This window comes from Neolamprologus multifasciatus, chromosome 6 (genome assembly GCF_963576455.1).
Source record: "Neolamprologus multifasciatus chromosome 6, fNeoMul1.2, whole genome shotgun sequence".
Lineage (NCBI taxonomy): Eukaryota > Metazoa > Chordata > Actinopteri > Cichliformes > Cichlidae > Neolamprologus > Neolamprologus multifasciatus.
The window spans coordinates 11,114,846-11,135,622 of record NC_140444.1 but is presented as its reverse complement, the minus strand read 5'-3'; the positions used below and the strand labels follow the sequence as shown (position 1 = coordinate 11,135,622).

Sequence of the window (20,777 nt, the reverse complement as noted above, 5' to 3'; positions counted from 1 at the left end):
GTTATTGTAGGCCAGTTTGTGTGAGACAGCCCCTCTCTCTTGTGATGCTTCCCCTTCCCTAACACCACCCACCCTTCAAACTTTGTGTGATCAGTGTGAAGGCTACTGCTCAAGATCTGATATATGTCCTAAAACAAAGTATTCAACAGTCAAACAAGTCGAACAAACTTCAGTTCCCATTAATGAACACAGAAATGTACAAGCACAGATATTAAATCATCAGTTCAAGAGGAGGCGTTACAGCTTGGTATTTATTGTTACATATTAATTACCTGTTTTATAGAATAGTATGCTATAATGTCCAAACATTGATGTTTACCTATCACATGCAGGTCATTTTCAGGTTTCTTTGCCAAACAAAAAGGAAAAACAAAGCTTTTACCCCCTTACAACTGTAACCAGGAAAGGCTAGAACCTGTAAGCCATTTATTCTTCATGTATATTTAGTGAACAACCAGCACTCTCTGTACTACTGAAGAGCTTGAGCTGAGTCATGCAGGTTTGAGAAAGAGGTCCCTCACCTTGACAGATATGAATCATATAATGGTAAGAAAGTAATAATTTATCAGATAATTATAGTATAAATGCATTAAATTATGGTCATTAATATTAAAATAATGTAGTACTTTAATGTGATTTAAATACTCTGTTTAAACACTGTTTCCCTTACATTGATTATTTTAGGTAAATAAAATTATCATTGTAGAATATCCCAAAGTGGAAGGGTGGACGTGGCTTTTCTCCAAGCTACAGGTCCCATATCATGCCATTTTAAATACATAACTTCTGTTTTGATGGTGCTGAACATGAAAAATAATTCTTGTCTATTGCTCTCTCTATATAGTAGGTAGTCAATGTAAAAGAAAAGTGGTTGTGATTTTGCCTGTTGATGGTTATACAGGCAGATTCATTTGTAGTGTCTGATGTGCTGGGAAGACCCTCTTTTACATTGTTCCACTGCATCATGGCACTCCACTGCCATTTGATACAATTGATTAAAAAATGACAAAGGCAGCATGACAGCTGTGCAAAACTGCACACTTTGGTCAGACAGCGGCTAAATCTACACCTATGATAAGGTAACTTTCTCCATGAGTGAATATATTGTTAAACAAAACAGTACAAATCATTACACACTTGGAAAGTTAGTGTAAAAAGTCTGCTAAACTGCTTTGTAGGTGTTAACACATAGTCTATTAAATTGTGTTAAGACTAACATATACTTTAGAGACAAAAATCTACCTTTAAAGCTACTATTTAATTGAAATTTGTTCAATTTATTAGTGTATTATTGAACTGCAGCACAGCAGCATAGCACTTAGCACTGTTGCCTTGTAACAAGAAAGTTCAGAGTTTGACTCCACCATCTGGCCTGTCCCTTTCCCTGGGGAATTTTCATGTTGGCCCATTGGTTTGCGGTGCCCTAGCACGGAACCCTGTGGAACCCCATATTTAACCTTAGTGTGTGAAGAGGACTCTCCATTTGTCTAAACAAATTGGAGTCGATTAGATAGGGATGATTCAAACCACTGCAGTGCTTTACCTTTAATACAGCATGTTCTAATCACTGTAATAAAATGTAATGGTCAGCAGTACCAAACAGTTACAGTATCAAACAGTTACAGTTGCTCGAACACAATAAGAACATTAAGCTAAATTAAATACTACAATATATTACAAAGGTTGTTTTTTTTTTAAAGAAATAGCCCTAACCTATAATAGCTCAATTATAAATATCTAGAATATTACAGAGATTAAATATAGATGACTGACATTTTACTCTAAACTGTAAAATGTTTGCCAGCAACCAACTTGCTCTCGGCATCAAAAGACTCCAACCTAAACAAACATCTGGAAGTAAGTTCTTTTTTAAAAACTAATGTTAGCCTACTGCAACTACCTTGTTTCAGTTGTGGTAGCTACCTGGGCTATGTGCCACTTCAGTATCTGCATGGACCACACTTCTGGGTACTGTAATGTAGAAGTACATGATGAAGACAAGTACACAGCTTTCACATCCCCATTCGGATTATATAAATATAATCGGATGCCTCGACGATTGTGCAATAACCCTGCCACATTCATGAGAATGATGCTCAGTTATGCTATCTGGATGATGTCCTGGTGTTTGCCCCGACAGAAGATCTGGCATTACAAAGGTTGGAGATGGTATTTCAGCGACTTAAGCCTACAACCGCAAGCTTTCCCCAAAGAAACATGATTTCCTGCAAAGATCAGTGAAGTTTCTGGGATGTGTCATGAGTGCTGGGGATATAAGGTCAGGCCCTGACACGGTTAAAGCCATTGCATCTGACCTTATGGAACAAGACACTAGTATTCCCTTTAATGAAAATTCCTTTTTCAGTTATGCATTGATCACGTGTTCTGACAATACTATGTATGAGGTAATAGTTATATATAAAGGATAGCACAATATATGTGTTTTATACTTTATTCCACACAGTTAAGTATTGTAGAGTAGTTAGGGATAGACTGGCACACCCAGACACCATTAGACGGTAGAGACGTTAGACGGATAGTGAGATCCCTCTCTAACCCTTAAGCAGGAGAGAGCCCCCTTGGGAAAGGATTCAGGAGATACATCTTCATGTGACTGTTAAGAGAGATTTTAACTCTCTCTCTCTGGGGGAAAGTTGCTGAGCTGTAAGAGTGGGGAAATGTTCTTTGTTTCTCACTTTGTATATAAGGAGCGAATGCCACTTGTATTTTCAGCATCTGACCTGACTGTTTTCTCTCCTGCTGCAGTGTGATATAAATTTCACTTCAAAGACGCTCATAAGTGTTGCATTTTATTTAAAAAGTTCCACGACATCCCTCACAGAGAAAAATCTGCTCTTCGCTTGCTATGGACTGTGTTGTACAACAGTTCAATGAGAACTGCTCCTCCATTGCCAAACTGTTTAGACTGACAGTGGGTGACAAGAGCCCCCATGGGGAGGGGCACAAACACCATCAGGTTCACAGGAAGCTGAACACTGATGATTAGACAGATGCAGGCAGACCTTCTTTTTGCTGAAGCAAGCCTTGCTGGAACAGGTCATTTTTGCCCATCCAAACTTCAGCGAGTCCTTTCTACTCTCAGTAGATGGATCAAGTAATGGTCTTGGTGCTGTGCTATCCACAAGTCCACGTTGGTTGATCTAATGTAAGACCAATTGGATTTGTGAGCAAGTACCTCACCTATGTAGAGTTCAAGTACCCAGCACACCCGTTGGAATTTTCTACTTTGAAGTGGGCTGTTTGATAAGTTCACTACTGGCTAAGAGGCCACCAGTTCACTCTTTGTGGACACACAAAGATCCTTTGGATCCACATGTTCAGATTGATTCTAGGATGTGTCCCCCATGCTCATTTGCTGCCCCAGTTTTCTCACACTGTGCCGGTACCTGGGTGCAATGGTTTCGAGGTGCTTCCTCGTGATTTGTTGGTGGAGAGTCAGCAAAACTGTAGTGTTTTTAGTCAGCTGATCTTGTTTTTGCATAGAAACTGTCGACCATCAAGGAGATAACATCTTAAGGACCCAGTTGAAACACTCAAGCTGCTTAGGTGTTCAATTAAGTTTCAAACAAGTTCCTGATTGCTGAGTTGTTCACCATGGCAGGTGTCCATAAATCCTGTACCATTTTATAGGCAATAGCTCTTGTGAAAGAATGAACTGGACATTAGGGAACATAATTCGTGCTCTGCCTCCTAGAGTGAAGCACCAATGACCTGAGGCAACCTGATCATGCCAGTGATTTTTTCAACTTTGCTTTACACTGCCACCCAGAGGGAGTCTAATGTATCCTTGCTGTCCAGCTCGATCGGACCTGACGGGAGAGACTTTGTTGCCAATGTCTCTGTTGCGTCTGTGGAGTACAGGAATAAAGTTTGGGTGTCTGCCCTGCTGTCCACAGCCTCGACACCCTCAAGTAATACTAGCTTTCATAATCCTCTAAGCTCTTCTTGAAAAGGAGGTGTTGCAGCAGTCTTCGACTCTGGCTTATTGATTAACCAAAGACCCAAACAGAGTTTGAATTAATTTGAAAGCCTGTACCTTAGCCTTATACACCCTAACTGGAAAATTCACAAACCAGCTTTATTTGTTGTTACATATTGTCCACCTGGTCCTTACTCAGATTTTCTATCTGATTTCTTAGAAAGTTTATTGCTGAACTCAGATAAAATAATTATTGTTGATGATTTTCACATCCATGTAGATACTGAGAATGACAGCCTTAGCACAGCATTTAATTTGCTCTTGACTCAACTGACTTCTCTCAAAATGTTTAAAATCAAGTTTGAAAAGCTCAAATATCTTGCTGTTCACACTCATTGAACAAAATAGGAACAACCCTAATTTTCTCTTAGTCAAATTGCTGTTGAGCAAAGTATTCCTTTAACCTTAAGTAGTAATGACTTCATGAATGTCTTCAAAAATAAAATTTCAATCATTACAGAAAAAAAATATTAATAACCATCGCAAAGACATATCATTATAATGTGATGATCCTATTCCTGATGTAATAAAAACAGACAATGTTTTGAATGTGTTATTTTGTAAGGGTAGGTGCACAACTCATTGCAAGAATGCAAGATCTGCATGAATATGGACTGTGTAAAATCAATAGGTAGCACATTGTTAACTCAAACAACGAACATCATTTCATATCAAGCTTATGTTTATTAACTGCTTGAGAGAAAATAAAGAAGCAAAATTCAGTATTGTTAACAAAGGTAGCATGTGCTAGTAGAACTACTTATTACACTAGCATCTAAAGAGCTGAAGATGATATTATTAGGTAAGGTTTGTTTTTTCAGTTTATCATGTTTATTGCATTGCTTTATCCCATTAATCCATACTGACCTGTATTTAACTTAAATTCTACTTTCAATTAGCACACATATGGACATTTTAATTGACAGTTCTGTTGCAATATTACGACTTTTGCATCCCAAATCAGAATTGTAAATTTTGTAAATTCAAAACAAAAAGTAGAATTCTATGTAGTTCTCAGGTTCACTTCTTTGGACATCCATGGATTTTGTATATCTGGACCAAGTCCTCTATTCCCACACAGGTAGAACGATATTCACTAGTCTGGCACTCGGCAGTTGTGGGCCAGTACTCAATCCAAGTTCTCTCAGCAAGCACATACTGGTATCTGAGCAAAGCAAAGTGAGAGGAAAAAACCAAAAACATTGGGTCTTCACACAGGCAAGTTTAAAAAGTCAGAAAGATCATATGTATTGTAACACTATGAGCAGCAACATGATAACATTTGATTGAACCTTAAATCTACCTTGCTTGTTTGTTTGGGATTTATTTCATACAATACAGGAAAGGATTGGTGCAAATTGGCTTTAGTTTAATTCAGTTTGGTGGGCAAAGAACCAGGGAGTGGCGTGGCAAACAAGAAGCGGGACCCTGGTTACAAAGAAAAACTCAGAGCCTTCAGGAGGAGAGCGCCTTCATCCTCAGGAAATTGAGGTTTACCCACTCTGTTTTCAATACTTGAGACTATTATATTCGGTTTATGGTGCAAAATAAATAAATAAGTAGGTTTTCTCAGAGGTAGTTTCTATGGTGAGACCTTAGCCATCAAGGACCTCCTTCACAGACTGATGAAGATGCTGCCTTTGGAGGTGAAGCAGGGTCCATCTCAGAGACCTTTACCTTGGAAGTTAGGACCTTAGTTTGATTTTTGGTCCTCTTTGATGTTATCTTTTTTATGTGTTCTATGCTCAGTGTTTACAAGGGTGAGCGGGGAGCCCATCAAACTGTGTATAATAACTACAGGGGCTGCAACTTAGATGAGTAGCAGGTTAACGAAACTGGTGTCAATCAACATCAGTGGTGATGTGAAATAGGTCCCTGTACCATTTCAGATCATAATTCTGTTTATGATGACATCTGCCTGAACAGGAAAAATAGATCTACCTTATGGAGGTTGAACACAAACATTCTAAATGACCCATATGCTAAAGAGAGTTTGAAAAAAGAAATAGAGATTTAATCAGATCATAACGAGAATGAGGAGGTGTCACAGGGAATATTATGTTGCACACTGAAGGCACTGATTAGAGGGAAAATAAATAGTATATCGTCCTACCTGAAAAAATCAAGTTGGATTTTCACTTGGAAGAGAAATTGTTAGATCATTTAGCAGAAGTCTGTTTATATATATATATATATATATATATATATATATGTGTGTGTGTGTGTGTGTGTGTGTATCATAATAATCTGACAATACTATAATATTGTCCATATTATATTTACATTACCACAGTGAGATGATCTTAGTCTCATGACCAACATTAGCTAATTGTTATTTACTAACTAATCTTAAAATGACTGTTTAGTACAGAAATGAAGCCCAACAATCATGTTTTACAGTCCTGTGGTCTCAGCCTCAGATCAAAGTGATGTCATGACAAACATAAATGACCAACAAAACATTTTTTCTCCTTCATTTCTGTCAAACAAAGCTGTATGTAACATTTCTCGCGGTTAGTATCATGGTTGCTAGTTAACCTGAACAGCGCGACGAAGGCTAGACCGTCCCATTTCACAAGCCTCTCACTTCCGCACTTCTTGTACTTATAGTACGCACCATACGTAGTACGCGTAATGCGCATACTTCAAGCGTGCAGACCCTGAATTGGAACACAACCCAAGAATGTTGAGGAGATAATTTAGCCATTTAAGTCAGCTGTGTTGGATCAAGGACACATTTAAAACCTACAGGACACCAGCCCTTGAGGCCTGGAGTTGGACACCCCTGGTCTAAGTGGACAGAATATGTTGAGCCTGTGAAGTGTAATTTTCTATGAAACTTGCCACTTTTTATGCTCTTGCACTGATTCAAATACTCATGCTAATATTGTGATGGTAACTTGGCTACCCTGCTACCCCACACCCAAGTTCCAACAGGTTTTTGTTTGTTTGTTTGTTTGTTTTGTTTTTTATTTGTTTTTTCTCTGTTCTTAAAACTAAAAGTTAAAAAATGTGAAAGCAAAAGCAATATAGAAAGTCATACTACTGCTATTGTCTAATGTACTTTCTCAATAAAAGTTTTTTTGGTTTTGTTTTTTAAAAAAAAGAAGAAATGCACAAGATCCACACACATGCACATATATAAAAACTCACATTCTTTTTTCATCATCTTTGTAAATGTCTTTGGATGTGCCCATGATAAGGTAGGTTTTACTTGCTGTTAGACCCTGAGCCTCTCTGCAGTGCTGAGAGCTAAGGAATGTGCGTGGTTGACCTTCTGGACCAACATCGGTATTTCCTGCAATTAGAAGACAAAGTAGAAGAAAAAAAAGTTTTTTTTCCTGAAATTTCTTTTACTGAGAAGAAATGCAATCTATGAAATTTACATATATGTATATATATATATATATATATATATATATATATATATATATATATATATATATACATACACACACACACACACACACACACCCACACCCATATATATATATATATATACTGCGCAGGACCCTCAAGCTCCCAGGCCTCTGGTAGAGGACCCGAGCTTGAAGGATAAACCGCCCGCAGGGGCGTGCTGGGTGTTTTATATATATATACACACACACACACACACACACACACACACACACACACACACACACACACACACACACACACACACACATATATATATGTATATATAAGCTTTATGTCTACCTATGAACCGCATAGCTTAATAGAAAGTCATTAAAGAAAAAGGAAATTAACACCCACCTTCCTTGATGACTTCAAGAATTTGCACTTTGTAAAAGTCAGTGGACCAATAGGGTTCCAACTCTTCCACTCTCACTTTGTAAACTGAGAAGAAGCAAGTTGTGGATTGTTAAACCATTTGCTTGTTTTCTCACTTTTTCATTAACAAATCTCTCTTACCAAAATCTATACTGCCATCCTGTGCAACTTCACAGGCCTTTGCAATGCGATCTTCATTGCTGACTTCATTCTTTCTCTGAAAACTGCAATTCTCTGGAAATACAGCATTGGTCCAAGGTAAATTCACAAGCGATGACTCAAATGACTGAGAAGATGTGAATGCGTTCAGCTGTTCATATTATTCCTAGATGTTGATTTTCTTTCAACATTGTAATTATGTAAGATGAGTGTTGTAAAAGGCACCAACAAATTGTATCATTAATATTATCATTATCATTAATATCCTTATTGTTGTTATTAATATCATTATTATTGTTTTTGTTGTCGTTAAAAGTTATAAAATATAAAAGTTATAACTTTTTCTGTATTTTGTTTCATTGTTCACTCATTTGTTTATGACTCGTTTTTTATTCAGAAGTTACTGTGACATATGTAGAAGAGTTGGACATTTAATAATCATCACTTCTAATCATCTCTGACAGGTTAAATATTTCTTATCATTCTAATGTGATACATGTAGCCCATTCTTATTGTCTACATGCAATGGACACCACTATTTTGTTAGACAGTTCCCTGAAGTTCTGGACATTTACATCTTTTTGCCACCTCTGATCTGATTGATACCGAAGAAATTTAAGCTTTCACAGATTATGCCAAATTGGAAAACTAATTTCTGTAAAAAAAAACAAAAAAAAACCCTTTGTAACTTGATTCATGGTTTTCTTCAATTTTTGATTGACTGCAGAATATTTTCAAGACAGGTTATCCGCTATAAAAAGCCAGGCCAGGCCAGGAAAAACTCCTTTCCTGTGTTTCTGTGTTTTATCCTCAGTTACTTTGACACAAAGGCATCTGCTGTGATGCTTACACCTCTGTTGAAGTCCCACAAGTGTCAACTTTGTTTTTATACATTGATATAAAAATATAGATATGTACTGATAAATGATCAGAAGTATAATATTTCTGACTGAAAGAGTCACAATGAAATGGAATCAAATCGAACCAATCAAATCGGATCAAACCGAATTGGGACCTAGTGAATCTGAATCGAATCAGTTATAAAAATTAGTGTGGATACCCAGCCCTACTGTTCAAGCATTTTTAAAGAATTTTGCTGAATTAGAACAGATAGTGTAGCCTCGCACAATTCGGAATTCATCCTAATACTTATATAATCACGTATCAATAAATATTAGTGACCATAATCCACTGCCAGCCATACATGCTAATGCCATAACATTGGGTTAATGATTGAGAGATGATCTGGAATGCTTCTAATCATGAGCTTGGTTTCATCTTTCCAGTTTTTTTTCAGAACTGTCCAGGCTGTTTTAGAGGTAAAGTCTAATTTGAGTGTAACAAGAGGTTTTCATACGTTTTTACTCAAAGGGATCTCTTGATAGTAGACTATCAATGATATGAGTGCCATAATGTGAAGAAGTTTTTCTTAACCGTGGAAAGAATCCACTTGTCTAATTACTTTTGAGCCTCTTAAAATGGGGATAAGATATAAAAATGTCTTTAATTCTTAAACACTGCAAAAGTTGTTACAATACTTCTGTTAAACTTCTTGAATTAAAGCTGAAAATCTGCACTTTAGTCACATCGTAATTGTTTGATATGAAATCCACTGTGGTGGTGTACAAAGACAAAATTTTAAAAAAACCTGTAACTGTCCTACAACTGGTGGATTTGACTGTAAAAGATGCATATCTTTTACAGTATCAAGTATTTTTTAAATTACATATAAGATACATGTAATTTAAAAAATACTTGAGAGCACAAAAATATTATGCAAGCATGCTACTTTCTAAATATATGAGTATTCAAAGCTCTGATTACGATAAAGTATTGTATAGTTTATAAGCAGAGGAGGATGTGAGACTGTATGGTTGTCCACATGCCCTCCAATTTGTTGTGATTGACAAAAGATTAAAAGAAATTAGTAGCTACTATTCTGTTGTCTCCAGCATGTGATGCTCTGCTACACACAAACCATCAGTTAAGGTTGCATCTTTCAATGTAAGTGTTAATGTCTTTTGTCACTGACTGTTTCTTTAAGTTTCAAACAGAATAAATTCAAACAGAATAAATATATAAGTAGATTGTGTGGTAATATTCTTTACCTTCTGCACATACACATTCCTTTCTTCCTGTACACAGCCTCAATAGTTCTGCATCTTTCCGTTCAGGGTGATAGAATTTCACACAAGGTTTCTCTGCAAGAAAAGAAGATGTTGAAAAATACTTTGTCTTCATTCATGGGATGTCACACCAGCCAATATCTATCTATCTATCTATCTATATAAATATATATATATAAATATATATATATATATATATGCATATATACATACATACATACATATATACATACAAGACTGTAATATATGTATATATATTACAGTCTTTGTTGACCAAGAAAACCATAAAATTCTCATCATGTTTTTGGAAACTGACATTTGTTATATTTGTCTGATTTTAGAGACTCACTGTTATTGTACTCATAGATGGACACTGCAGCCGGTTGCAAGAAGCTTGCTTCCATAGTTGAATGGATCCTGAAAGAGATTGTCTCTGGCAGTACGCTAGTAATCTGTGGAGAGGTGTCAAACAAAGGTAAAATATGTGTAGATAGTGCAAAACACAACTGAAACACACATGCTGAACAGCAGACTTTGTAATTAGGCAGGGATGACCCTTTAACACTGGCATACTTGAGAAAATGGGATTAAAATTACCTAAATTTGAGGAGAAATCAACACAATAGCTCTTTGAAGTATATCAAGTAGCTAATATTTCGAACATATTTAGTAGTGAAGTATGTCTATGATTATATAAATAAAAGGCAACTTATCAGTCACAAAAGAAACACAAACATAAGTCGTGTGAATTTCAGAAAGAAGCCATACAGACGATCTTACCTTATTCAGGTAAATGATGAGTGAGCCCCTTTCTGAAAGATCCGTATTACTTTCATATCTTGAAATGATCTTGGAGTGGCTTTTAGACAACTGCACACACAGAATTTAAAAGTAACTGGTTAGTACAAATAATAAGTAATTGTGCATTCTTGCTTCATATACTTGTGTCCTTTTAAGCTCTTACAGCATCCAAGTCATTTTTGTCAAATGTGAATCCAGTTGGTAAACCAACATCTATAATTGACATGGATGCATTGCGCTCCTCTTTAAACCTGCATATGCAAAAAATAGATTGGTTAAAACAAAAACACAAGCACAGAAATTTATTTGAATGTGCTGTTCAGAACAGTCCAATTTGGAAGTACTTACAAAACCTCTATTGTCAGCTTGTATATCTTCTCATCTTCATCTAGTTTCTCTGCAAAAGCAATGCATTTGATGAGCAAAATACAAAAAAGACAGACAGACACCCATATATACCAACGACAACAGGGAGATGGACATTGAAATTTACCTGGGACAATCTGCACAGACAAGTTGAACAACTCACAGTCCTTCTCTAATACCTTAGGCCGAGCGTAATACAGCGACATGATCTGAAAATGGGAGAAAGATCTTACTTGTATTGGACTGAGGTGGTAATGTGCTTTGAGGAATAAGTTATTAAACTGAGCTCACTTGAGTGTAGAAATAGATTTCTAATGAAAGCTTCATCCTTTAACACTTTAAGGAGCAAGTGTTTCGCTGATCTCCATCTCTTTTGATGGCAAATGAACTGAATCATTTCTTCAACAGGTTTGATTCATCCATGAGGCAGTCTTCAACATCAGCTGCAGACTCACCCACCCCCACTGCTGCTGTTCCACCTCTGACACCTCAGACACTTCACACCTCCTCTACTCACCCTGCTCACTCCTCCCCACCCCCAACAACAGCATCCAATACACACTCAACACAAGGCTCCAGCCTGTCTCTCTCAACCACCCAGGTTAGGAGGGAACTGAGGAGGATTAAAGCCAAGAAGGCAGCGGGCCCAGATGGCATCAGCTCAAGGGTCGTCAGGTCCTGCGCAGACCAACTGTGTGGGGTGATGGAGCACCTCTTCAACCTGAGCCTGAGGCTGGGGAGAGTCCCACAGCTCTGGAAAACCTCCTGTGTTGTACCAGTGCCAAAGACTTCACGCCCCAAGGACCTCAACAGCTACAGGCCGGTGGCTCTGACATCCCACCTGATGAAGACCCTGGAGCAGCTGGTCCTGGCTCAGCTTCGGCACTTGGTGAGCTAATCATTGGACCCACTTCAGTTTGCCTACCAGCCTGGCATTGGAGCGGATGATGCCGTCATTCACCTCCTACATCGTTCCCTTGCTCACCTGGAGACCGCTGGGAGCACTGTGAGAATCATGTTCTTTGATTTCTCCAGTGCCTTCAACACCATTCTTCCCACGGTCCTGAAGGACAAGCTGGAGAACTCAGGAGTGGACCATCACCTCACTACCTGGATTCTGGACTAACTCACCGACTGACCACAGTATGTGAGAACTCAGGGTTGTGTGTCGGACAGGGTCGTCTGCAGTACAGGGGCCCCACAGGGAACGGTTCTGGCTCCGTTCCTCTTCACCATCTACACTGCAGACTTCTCCCACAACTCCACCCAGTGCTTCCTGCAGAAGTTCTCTGATGACTCTGCAGTAGTCGGCCTCATCACTGATGGGGACGACAAGGAGTACACAGGACTGACCCAAGACTTTGTGGACTGGTGCCAGCTAAACTACCTCCAGATCAACACTAGTAAAACCAAGGAGCTGGTGGTAGACTTCCGCAGGCACAAACATCCTCCACTGCAACCACTGAACATCCAAGGTATGGACATTGAGGCTGTGGACAGCTACAGGTACCTTGGTGTTCATCTGAACAACAAACTGGACTGGACTCATAATTCCGACGCCCTCTACAGGAAAGGGCAGAGCAGGCTGTACCTGCTGCGGAGACTCAGGTCGTTTGGAGTGAAGAGCCCACTCCTGAAGACCTTCTGTGACTCTGTGGTGGCCTCAGCCATCTTTTACGGTGTGGTCTGCTGGGGTGGCAGCATCTCTGCTGGGGACAGAAAGAGACTGAACAGGCTGATCAGAAGGGCCAGCTCTGTTCTAGGATGCCCTCTGGACCCAGTGGAGGTGGTGAGTGACAGGAGAATGGCGGCTAAGCTGTCATCCCTGTTGGACAACATCTCCCACCCCATGCAGGAGACTTTGACAGCACTGAGCAGCTCAGTGGCTTCAGTGGCTGTGGCACCAACAGTGTGGAACGGAGAGATTTCGCAGGTCTTTCCTCCCCACTGCTGTCAGACTCCACAACAAAGACTTTAACTGATCAAACACACACATCCACACATGTGCAATAACACTAAGTGCAATTCTCTTTTCTGGCATCATTGTATTTTTACTCAGTTGTATGCAGCATTTGTATTCTATTTTTATCCTATTGTATGTTTTATTCTATTTTATTCTACTGTATATAGTATTTTATTTCATTTTATTCTATTCTGTACAGTTGTGTACTGTATTTATTCTTACTGTATTCAAATTTTTGCTTCATAACTTTTGCACTGTCCACTTCCTGCTGTGACAAAACAAATTTCCCACGTGTGGGACTAATAAAGGTTATCTTATCTTATCTTATAGTATTTCAAGTGTTCAGCATTTTACTCATTCAAAGATACATTTTTAGCAAACTGTAGTTGGTAATAAGTAGAGTCGATAAAGAGCAAGAGCTAATGTTTACTAATGAACCTTACATACCCAACAACTCTGGAATTTTTCATTTTAAACTAAAAATTAGTTTACCTTTCTTTAGATGTGCATTTATAAAAAAAAACAAAAAAAACCCTATACATTTCTTTTAACAAGGACCCCTTTTTAAATTGTAAATTGTAATACTAAAGCTAAACGTCTACAAAGCTGTTACAAATGTACGCAGCACATGTAATTACATGAATGAGTGCCATATATACCTTTAAAACTGCTTCTCCATTTCCTGTGGCATTCACTTGTATATCCTTGTTTATAGCAGGGATCTATTGAGATTCAAAATATTAAAAATGGTTAGAAATATTGAGAAAAAATTAATATATATATATATATATATATATATATATATATAAATAAACATGATCATGTTATGCCACATTATCCTTTCTTCTTTTTAATCTTTTTTAAATTCCTTTTTCAATGAAAATCACAATTTTATACATTTTTGTATTTTATTTGTATTTTATTTATGACAATTCTTTTTCCCAATGATCCACCTAGCCGGTTGATTTGGTAAACATTGCACACTAAAAGCTAACTGCCCACTACCACTACCACTTTGGCTTTCCACTGGCAGAGGGACTTCAGTGTGTGGGATACAGAGTGAGATGGGTTGTGGAAAAACACCAATAACATCTAAAACTTACAGCTAAACACTCAGGTTGATAGGTCTGCAAAAGTAAATAAATAAATGTACAGTGGGGCAAAAAAGTATTTAGTCAGCCACCGATTGTGCAAGTTCCCCCACTTAAAATGATGACAGAGGTCAGTAATTTGCACCAGAGGTACACTTCAACTGTGAGAGACAGAATGTGAAAAAAAAAATCCATGAATTCACATGGTAGGATTTGTAAAGAATTTATTCGTAAATCAGGGTGGAAAATAAGTATTTGGTCAATAACAAAAATACAACTCAATACTTTGTAACATAACCTTTGTTGGCAATAACAGAGGTCAAACGTTTACTATAGGTCTTTACCAGGTCTGCACACACAGTAGCTGGTATTTTGGCCCATTCCTCCATGCAGATCTTCTCAAGAGCAGTGATGTTTTGGGGCTGTCGCCGAGCAACATGGAATTTCAACTCCCGCCACAGATTTTCTATGGGGTTGAGGTCTGGAGACTGGCCAGGCCACTCCAGGACTTTCAAATGCTTCTTACGGAGCCACTCCTTTGTTGCCCGGGCGGTGTGTTTTGGATCATTGTCATGTTGGAAGACCCAGCCTCGTTTCATCTTCAAAGTTCTCACTGATGGAAGGAGGTTTTGGCTCAAAATCTCACGATACTTGGCCCCATTCATTCTGTCCTTGACACGGATCAGTCGTCCTGTCCCCTTGGCAGAAAAACAGCCCCATAGCATGATGTTTCCACCCCCATGCTTCACAGTAGGTATGGTGTTCTTGAGATGCAACTCAGTATTCTTCTTCCTCCAAACACGACGAATTGAGTTTATACCAAAAAGTTCTACTTTGGTTTCATCTGACCACATGACATTCTCCCAATCCTCTGCTGTATCATCCATGTGCTCTCTGGCAAACTTCAGACGGGCCTGGACATGCACTGGCTTCAGCAGCGGAACACGTCTGGCACTGTGGGATTTGATTCCCTGCCGTTGTACTGTGTTACTGATGGTGACCTTTGTTACTTTGGTCCCAGCTCTCTGCAGGTCATTCACCAGGTCCCCCCGTGTGGTTCTGGGATCTTTGCTCACCGTTCTCATGATCATTTTGACCCCACGGGATGAGATCTTGCGTGGAGCCCCAGATCGAGGGAGATTATCAGTGGTCTTGTATGTCTTCCATTTTCTGATGATTGCTCCCACAGTTGATTTTTTCACACCAAACTGCTTGCCTATTGTAGATTCACTCTTCCCAGTCTGGTGCAGGTCTACAATTCTTTTCCTGGTGTCCTTCGAAAGCTCTTTGGTCTTGGCCATGGCGGAGTTTGGAGTCTGACTGGTTGAGGCTGTGGACAGGTGTCTTTTATACAGATGATGAGGTCAAACAGGTGCCATTCATACAGGTAACGAGTGGGGGACAGAAAAGCTTCTTACAGAAGACGTTACAGGTCTGTGAGAGCCAGGGATTTTCCTTGTTTGAGGTGACCAAATACTTATTTTCCACCCTGATTTACGAATAAATTCTTTACAAATCCTACCATGTGAATTCATGGATTTGTTTTTCACATTCTGTCTCTCACAGTTGAAGTGTACCTCTGGTGCAAATTACTGATCTCTGTCATCATTTTAAGTGGGGGAACTTGCACAATCGGTGGCTGACTAAATACTTTTTTGCCCCACTGTATAAGTAAATGATTATGAATTAAAGATAAGCCTGAAGTTTAGCTATACATTTGGTTTCACTGATGCAAAAATGGCTCAACATGAGTGATAGGGACACTAAGCTGAGCTCCAACTAACAGATATTAAACTAACTGAAGTTACTGCAGAAAACTGGCTAAGATTAGTAACATTGTCTTTGTAGGCTGTACTGTCATGATCTGTGCAGTCTGGATTTTCCTTCTTTCTCTGTTTTCTAAGCTAGAAATATGAGTCAAGTGTTCTTACTGGGCCCACCTTCCAGTGGGGCTTTGGATTTTTCTGGGCTTCAGCTCTCAACCCTGGTTCCAGTATCAACATGCAGGGTTTGTACCTTCACGCTTCATCGCTGCCAAATTGTTGTTACCTCTAACTGGCTCATGCAAGTTCAGGACTAGTTTTTGCTTCATGTCCCATCTAACCTCAATTTCATTTTTCTCCAATAATTCTTTTGGTGAAGCGAGAGCTGAAGTTTTCTCTTCCCCATTCCCAAATCCCAAACTCACCACCACACTTACTTGTTTGAACAAGATGCTCGGCTCACCTTTGATGTTCTCGTAGTAAAACGATTTGCCTCGCTGAAGCTGTACTTGTCAGTCGTTTTTCTGCCGGGTAGCAGGATGTCTACATCCACATTATACTCTGGTTCTTTAGCATTGATCCAGTACTCTGAACTTGCCTGGTACACCATTATGGTAGCCTGAAGAAGAATATACGCATTAGACTGAGTCTTTCTATACTGACAAAAAATAAATAAAAAATTAGTAAGGTTTTGCTTCACAGACACATAATAAACTGTCAGAGGGACTTTTGTTTTACCTGAGTTGACCCATAACCTCCATTTCCCTTTTGGTACTGGCCAAGCCATCTCACAATAGGTGTGGCTTCCTCATAGGCCTTTAATAAAGGAACATAAGCAACTAAGTCAGAAGACATATCCCGCAGTAATGGAAAAAATGTTTGTCTGAATCATTAAATAAACAAACAGTAGAATTCATGGCCATGTTTAATAATAGAAGTAAGAGCAGTTGTACATGCAGAATGCAAGGAGAACTGAAGGGACTGGGACTAAAACCACATATACATGAGGCTGATGTCATCAACACACTATGATAGAAGAGGCTTAAATTTTCTGGGAACATAAATAAATCGATAGCACATAAATAGATAGACCTGGTGACCAGTGATGGACATTAAGAACAACTGCGAAATTGGTGCAGTTGTCTGCACTAACCCAAACAATCATCTCCCTCACAACAACAAATTCCTGTCCCCGATAAAAGGACTATATCTAGTCTCTCTGCTGACTTTTCATCTTGTGCCATTGTTAGTCCGAAAATTTAACCTCCCCAATAAAAACTCAATCAATGAAGAAATCCCAAATATTGAAGAAATTTCAGTTTGCATCAGATGGGCCCCACTTTTGTAGTCAACAGTAACAGCCAATTTTATCTTTATTTTTTTATTATTTTATTATTTATTTATTTATTTTTTTTATTTTTAGCTAAAACATGTAGCATTGTTACTATGAGCCTATGACATGCTGATTATTAACCTAGGTGAATAAAAAAGCTAAACTAAATTTAAAAAAACAATTTTGAAAGACCTTCAGAAAAACTAAGCCAACTATTGTTCAAGACAACGTAAAAAAAATAAATAAATCACAAAGTCATTTAAGCCATTCAAGACTGAAAAGTGTTACATGTTAGCTAAAATTAGTATTGGCATTTATCAACTTTACTTGTTTATGTCATTTTCCCAGTTTGTTTTGAGGGGTTTGAGTTGAATTACACCTCTGTTGTATTTTCAGTGTAAGTGGGATTCGCTCACCTCAGCCTTGATAAGTGCGAGCAGAGCATAAGCTGTGGCCTCCAGTGTGTAATACAATTTATCACGTACTTGCCAGTGGGTTCTGTCTGTGGAGGATCCATACATACAATTACAAAGAAGTTTTACAAATACATATATTTCGTTTTATTATTACTATTATTATTGTAAGTTGTTGTTGTGTTAACAAAATCTTTAAGCACACAAAGGCACTAAGTAGAAGAATTCCACATTTCTCTCATTTTTGAGAGCTGTATCTGCTGTATCTATTTTCTGTCTCCCAAGAGCCTCTGTTTTCAGTTGTTTGATTTTAACTAGTAGATGGAATTGACCACGAGGCATTTTCATTTAACAAATAGGCAAGTGAGAGCTGCGAATTCCCTTTGATATGAGTTTGAATCAACTGTTCTGTCGCTACATAATGCCATATATATATATAATAAGAATAAATAAAATAAAAATTGGTAATCTTTGTAAACCAAAGATTGCTTGCACTTGCAATTTTTACACAGACCTCAAACTTAGTAGTAAATATCAGCTCTATCTCAAACTTATTCAAGAGTCATACTGGGGATCATCTCATAGTTGACACCTCAGATGAGCTCAGTCATAATTAGCATTTTTTTGCCCACATTCACAGGTTTTTATACTGTGAATATGGTCACTATCTATTAAAATACTGTTAAAATAGAGCCATGTTCAGGGCAGTGCAGAAGTACCTGTGTACTTTTTTGATTTTTATCTGCGGAATTTGGAACTTTTTGATCAAATTGGTATACCTTGTTTGGGATGAAAATCGTCCTCAAACATATCTGGATCACTAAAACATAAATACACTAATTTAATCTTATGTTTAGGGCAACTGTGTGAAACCACCTGAATCGATGAACTTGAAGAGGATCTCCTTGTTCAGTTTGTTTTCATTAGCCAGGGCATATGATGTCATTGCAACAGAATAAGGGTTAATGAGGCTGGGTAGACGCTTCTCCAGGTAGGCCACTGCTTTATTAATACTGTTTTGTAAACTCTGCACATGAAGCACAGACACCAAATGAAATATGTAAGATAAATGCAGAAGATAAGATAAATCAGTGAGACATAGATGCAAATATAACATCCAGATATAGTATATGGTCTTTGATGTAACTATCCTAATGCCAGTGGGCTGCTGTTCTCCAATTTATTTGTAAATTATATAGAACAGTCAAATTTTTTATCTACACTATGTATTTCTTTTTATCTAGTGGATGTACAGTGCATGTAGGTATATACTCACATTAACAGAGGACCTGCAAATTTCTCGAGACTCCTGCATAGCAATCAGGCAGAAGGCTGTCATGGAGGCATCTGAATCTGTTCCTAACAGATCACTCTACACATACACATATACAAAGGTAAACATTTCATTTCTGTATACAACCAAATTTAATAAATTATTTGATTACAATTAGGAAACTCACACGCATCGATGGACTGTACACATATCCAACTTCCTTAAACATGCCATCAGGTTGCTGCGTGTTCAGGATGAGAAACTTGATGGCATCACAGATCACATTTTTATCCACTCCGATCAGGTAATTAGCCATTGCAAAAACCTTGGCAACGTAGGCAGTCAACCTTACAGAAGAGAGAACATGAGCACCTCTGGATTATTTATTTTTCCCTAAAACAATACATCCATTATCTAACAATCATTTTGGAGTTTTGCTGACTCACCAGGTGCTGCCATCTTCGTCGGGGAAGACTGCAAAAGAGCCATCTTGCTTTCGAAAAGTAAGTTCAGTTGCATAACCTGGACAAAACCAAAGGCAAAACATTTCATTAATTACCAGTCAACACTTGACTGAAATTTGCTGATTTGATACCATTTTGGAGAGCTTGTCTGCATGCCTCTGTGTGTTAAGCTACCTGTTGTTATGTGCTGAAGAGCTTCGTTACGCTTTTCAAAGCCCACAAACTCCCACTGATTTGTGTTGTCCAAATACATGGTTGCAATAACAGGCAAGGTCATGCGAGCCATGTTCTGTTCTCCGCAGCCACGTGGCTGTCTGATTAGAGTCCCCATAGATTTACCACTAATGGCGTTCTCCAATAGTGTGCTCATTTGCTCTCTTCCTGTACAGACATAAGAAAACCCACAGTTAATGAGTTGGAAATGGGGCTAATCTATTGATTACAAAGGTCAACAAAAAAATATTTTTGTAATCATCAGAAACCACAACACACTTTTCTAAACCAGTTTTTGAGGATGATTCCAAATCTGCTTTCAGGTTGTTGTTGTTGTTTTTTTTACAGTCACAACAACTTTTTGAATTATGAGTAATATTAGTTTGCAATGGACTTGCATGTGTTTTTTAATAAACTAATCTTTAACTGTTTCAATATTTTCAGTGCAAACTCAGATAAGTGCATGCTGTGGCATAGATGTAATGGTCATTGTCGGGTAGCTAGCACTGTTTATTCAAAATCTCTTGGCATATGATTTTCTTGTGTATACTTTATGGAAGAAGTGTTAGCTTTGGGAAAATAAGGTTCATGGTCTTACCACTTAGAAAGATTTGTGTGCTTGCAGCTGTATCTGGAACCATATCTGTTTCAGGAATGGCACTCTTGATGATTTCCACTTGTTTGCCATCTAATCGAAGAGACAGATAAGAAGTTAGTGGATTCTGAAATGATTGTATATAAAATAAACAAATAAATAATAAATAAATATATTTTGTTAAATATAAGTTATATATATTTCGCACATTGCAACTATTTAAACAGTAAAGTTACCTCTTCCTTTCCTAGCAGGGTCTAATAGTAGAGTCTTTGTATCATACGTCAGTACACCTGGAGGCTGAAAAAACAGTAGTTTTAAGATAAGGAGTAAACACTGTCTGAGTAAATTGCTAATACAGATACTTGCCTGTTAAAATCACAAAGAATTGATTCTGTTCATCTTGATCTTGCGTTTTCAGTGGGAGAAATGTTTAGTCACTC

At 38.1% G+C, this 20,777-nt stretch overlaps 2 protein-coding genes across 2 annotated transcripts in view; both read right to left on the bottom strand.

Annotated features, from left to right (window-relative positions):
- Window positions 1-4,661: 4,661 nt before the first annotated feature.
- The window catches only part of LOC146516491 (complement C3-like), a 33,937-nt gene continuing 17,821 nt past the window's right edge, over window positions 4,662-20,777 (bottom strand). The window contains exons 23-43 of the mRNA XM_085163682.1: window positions 20,571-20,634; window positions 20,338-20,427; window positions 19,701-19,907; window positions 19,509-19,584; window positions 19,250-19,409; window positions 19,066-19,161; window positions 18,666-18,816; window positions 17,793-17,878; window positions 16,782-16,859; window positions 16,507-16,662; window positions 13,849-13,911; window positions 11,354-11,435; window positions 11,209-11,257; window positions 11,024-11,111; window positions 10,840-10,929; window positions 10,409-10,511; window positions 10,042-10,134; window positions 7,916-8,008; window positions 7,757-7,840; window positions 7,154-7,298; window positions 4,662-5,165 (exon numbers count right to left, since the gene is read on the bottom strand). Of these exons, the coding sequence (XP_085019808.1) occupies window positions 5,021-5,165; window positions 7,154-7,298; window positions 7,757-7,840; window positions 7,916-8,008; window positions 10,042-10,134; window positions 10,409-10,511; window positions 10,840-10,929; window positions 11,024-11,111; window positions 11,209-11,257; window positions 11,354-11,435; window positions 13,849-13,911; window positions 16,507-16,662; window positions 16,782-16,859; window positions 17,793-17,878; window positions 18,666-18,816; window positions 19,066-19,161; window positions 19,250-19,409; window positions 19,509-19,584; window positions 19,701-19,907; window positions 20,338-20,427; window positions 20,571-20,634 (2,199 nt within the window). The 3' untranslated portion in view covers window positions 4,662-5,020. The remainder of the gene's footprint in view (window positions 5,166-7,153; window positions 7,299-7,756; window positions 7,841-7,915; window positions 8,009-10,041; window positions 10,135-10,408; window positions 10,512-10,839; window positions 10,930-11,023; window positions 11,112-11,208; window positions 11,258-11,353; window positions 11,436-13,848; window positions 13,912-16,506; window positions 16,663-16,781; window positions 16,860-17,792; window positions 17,879-18,665; window positions 18,817-19,065; window positions 19,162-19,249; window positions 19,410-19,508; window positions 19,585-19,700; window positions 19,908-20,337; window positions 20,428-20,570; window positions 20,635-20,777) is intronic.
- Window positions 16,183-20,777, bottom strand: part of LOC146516488 (complement C3-like) — a 68,154-nt gene continuing 63,559 nt past the window's right edge. Inside the window, exon 35 of the mRNA XM_085163684.1 lies at window positions 16,183-16,244. Coding sequence (XP_085019810.1) covers window positions 16,198-16,244 — 47 coding nt within the window. The 3' untranslated portion in view covers window positions 16,183-16,197. The remainder of the gene's footprint in view (window positions 16,245-20,777) is intronic.